This window comes from Austrofundulus limnaeus, unplaced genomic scaffold, assembly GCF_001266775.1.
Source record: "Austrofundulus limnaeus strain Quisiro unplaced genomic scaffold, Austrofundulus_limnaeus-1.0 Scaffold82, whole genome shotgun sequence".
Lineage (NCBI taxonomy): Eukaryota > Metazoa > Chordata > Actinopteri > Cyprinodontiformes > Rivulidae > Austrofundulus > Austrofundulus limnaeus.
This window is the reverse complement of record NW_013952484.1, coordinates 1,533,115-1,536,885: the sequence shown is the minus strand read 5'-3', so window position 1 is coordinate 1,536,885 and position 3,771 is coordinate 1,533,115. Positions and strand designations below refer to the sequence as shown.

The window sequence follows — 3,771 nt, the reverse complement described above, 5'->3', positions numbered from 1 at the left end:
CTCATGTTCTTTGGTTAAAAAACTGGTATATTGCTTTGAATTTTCCATCATTTGGCACAGGGGCTTTACAGATATAAATTACAATGGCAGCTCTAGGACAAAGTATGCAGGAGGAGAAGCATGGCAAAGTTGAGATGACTTGGATGGGAAACGAATCACAATAGTGTGTATTGCATTGGCAATGCACACTATTACAGATAGAACACTATACACTATTACACTATTTGCACTAATGCAAAAATTAATCTTTCTGCAGTTTGAGAACTAACTGTAAACATTCATAACTAATGTAGATTATTGACTCAAAGGTTTTGTTTGGAAGGAGTTTCTGTCAGGATTGTTTACACGTCTGAATGGATTTTCAACCATATCTGTAAAATTATGATGCATTGAAGGCTTCTGGGAAGATTCACAGTCTTTCGATTATTCTTTCCTCTAGTATTTTGCCCTTTGCTGTGTTTGCTGCCCTTTTTGCATGTCAGCATTGATGGAAAGGTTGCCTTTGATTTGTTCCACAGGAACAACAGCTGTGTGGGCTTGTTTAATGGGCTCAGTATCACCTTACTGGGTTAAAATCTAAATATTAAATACAGAGAGTTATATTTATTGTGGTTCTAGAAGAAAAACTGCGGTAATTGTACACGGAGAATGGAAATTAAGTTACTTTAAGTACTTAAAACAGTAAAAACTAGAAAAATGGCATTTTCTGCAAAAATACTGTAGGAATTTATTAGTTAGATACGGGTTTAAGACACCACACCATTTGTCTTAGTTTCCTTTTTAAGGCTTGACTTTTATAATATATTGTTTGACTATTGTAATGTCCTGATTAAAAGATTTTTAGGTAAATGCCCGAAACACCTTCACAACACATAAAAAACTGTTATAAATCCATAAGGGAAGATATTTTCTGTACGAGTTGCCTGCGATTCAGCCGTAGGCCAGTAGTGGGCGGATCAGGCACTGAAGACCTCTGCATAAAAAGACCGGAACTTCCGGTTTTCAGGCAGCTCTGCTTTTGCTGACTCCAGCCGGGAGCAATAAAAGCTTTGCTCTTAACCAGATCTGGGGTTGTATGGTCCTATGCTGTTCAAATTTTAATCTATTCAACATTTATGTGATTTTGTCTCGATTTCAGTTAACAAACATGAAATATTCTTACAATACCACGTAAATGCTTAATGCTGAAAGAAGCTGAACTCAATCTCTAATCTTTTTAATAGCAAAAATGTTATTGTGAGCTAAATTTGAACAGCTGACTTGTTAAAAGTAGGACAACAAAAGTGAAAAATCAGTAGAAATATAGCAAAAAGATCAAAAAATCTGAAAAGAGCAAACAAAAAAACTAAAATTAGTAAAACAATTGGCTAAAGGTAGATCAAACTAAATTAACAGATGAGGAAATGAGAGTGAAAAACTTTCAGATTTGCAAAAAAAACAAGAAGTACAAAAACAGGTTGTTTTGAAATAGCTAAAAATGCTGAAACTAGTGTAAATAGGAAAAAGTAGCTGAAATTAGCACAAAACCCATAGAAAGTGTGTTTACTGAATAGAGCAGGAAGCTGAAATTATCATTAAAAAAGTCAATTTAGCTGAAAAGCTGGCCAAAATGAACYAAAAATAGCAAAAACCACAGAAAACGGCTGAAATTAATAAAACGTAGCTGAAAGAAGCACAAAAAAGTTTCAATTAGCAGAAGAATGTTAGAAAAGGTCAGAATGATAGCTAAAAAGAAGACAAACTAAACTAAAATCAGCAAGAAGCTGGTGGAATCTGAAATTAGCACAAAGAAATAGAAAGAAAAACAGAGCAAAGGGTAAAAATTATTATATTGGTTTATGAACATTTTGAAGGGTTTTAATGATTAAGTTTCATTTTCAATGACCAAAAAGAGGTAGAAAAACAAAATATCACAAAAAGTATAAATCTTTGAAGCTTTAAAGTCACATATGGAACGTCCTGAAGGAGCTAAAGGTTTTGATATAGAAATTGCTGAACTAACGAGGTACATAACAAAAACTATACAAAAGAAAAACTTATGTCAGTAGTGTGGACTGCTTGATCCGTAATAGAGCCACCTTGAAGAGTTTAAAAGAGCACAGAATAATTCAATTTTTTTCTCATGCTCAGTCCTCGGGGTTATTGGTCAAAGACTCTGATTGTGTTCATGTAAAAACAAGGAGAGTGAGGGCGTTTAAAATCAGTCAGTGTTTATTATAAGAGATTCTGAGCAATAAACCCGAATAAGATGCTCATAAAAGTTATTTAGTCTTGGTTCACAACTCAAGGCCATAACGCATCTCAGGGACTCGTCATTTCTATATATATGGTCATCTTAAATTTGTCAGCCTGTTTATTAGGAGTTTAGTAAAGAGTTACAGCCGTTTAGCRGACGTGCATGCTTTGTCTCTCCTGCTGCGAAGAAAAATACCTTTGTAGATTTTCATCAGCTCGCTGTGTTGAACTTTTTATAGAAACTATAAAGTGCAGTTTCGATTTATAGGTTCCGAACTCTTGACCGCTTGCTTTTTATTTWTWTTTTTKTTGTTTTCACGGACAGGTGAACAATAARGTGGAGATAGAGCCTCGGCAGTTTGTCGACTGGATGCATCTGGAACCTCAGTCCATGGTTTGGCTTCCTGTCCTGCACAGAGTGGCTGCTGCAGAGACGGCGAAACATCAGGCCAAGTGCAACATCTGCAAGGAGTGTCCGATAGTGGGTTTCAGGTAAAGARACGCACTTTTTTATATTTAGTTTTAGAGTTTGTCAAACTTTGTGCAGCGCAGAAACTAAAGAGGTGATTACAGCTTGTGTAATAGGTCACACTTGTACACAAACTGTGACATTCTTCTGGGTTGTTCTCTCTTAATATAAAGGCCAGTTCTGCTCCAGAGGGCAGACATTTATCGAAATGTCAGCAGCTGATACACTTCTGAGTAAATACCATCTGTAGTTTGTAATGAAACACATTCACTTACTCAAAAGAAACAACTCAAACTCATAAACAACACAAAACGACATCAGTTGCACAAAGCGAAACAAACCTCCATGTGATTCTGTCACACTCAAACGCACAGGCGATCTTCTGCAGCAGCCTTTGTTTTAGTTTGCTTCTGATAAATTACAGTACACTGAAAGAAGTAAAGAAAAATCAACAATTTTAGTGAACCCTTAAGAGAAACTAAAAATCTGGTTTCACCTCTGACTTCAAGAGYTTTTTCCTCACTTGGAGATGAGTATAATGCTGTTCTAGGAGGAGMAGAGAGGCAGGGTTTTTCCTCCAGATTCGTTGCTTTGCAAGCAGAAAGAGAAACACATCCAGACGTTTGATGAAGCACACATCTCCCGAGCCGTGTCAGTGATCGATGAGAGCGAGCGATGGTGGGAGGGAAAGGCAGAGAGGAAAAATGAAAGAAGAGGGGGAGAAAATTGCACAGCAGGCATTTTGACACCAAGCATGTTGCAAGTCGATGTGCAAAAGTTTTGAACCAGTTTAGATCAAATTAGTTACGTGGACGTTKCACATTCTGGCTAAATGAGAGTATTTCAAATGGTTCACTTTAATAACTAAGTAGGATTTGAATGCATGTTAACATTTTGGTAGGTTTTTAGGAAACAAACACGAAGAATGAAACTTTCTTTCAGCCAGTGCTTAGTTTTTACACTTCATTGGTTTTAACAAGCACAGTGAAGAACATCAAAAAGTTTAATGGATAAAGTGTCACCAGTTTTTATGTTTATTACATATTAACTCTGCAATAGGGCTAGGT

At 36.2% G+C, this 3,771-nt stretch overlaps 1 protein-coding gene across 1 annotated transcript in view; it reads left to right on the top strand.

The window, feature by feature from the left end:
- utrn (utrophin) overlaps positions 1–3,771 on the top strand; it is a gene marked incomplete in the record, with an annotated part of 237,438 nt that overhangs the window by 191,272 nt on the left and 42,395 nt on the right. Inside the window, 1 exon segment of the mRNA XM_014011589.1 lies at positions 2,561–2,727. Coding sequence (XP_013867043.1) covers positions 2,561–2,727 — 167 coding nt within the window.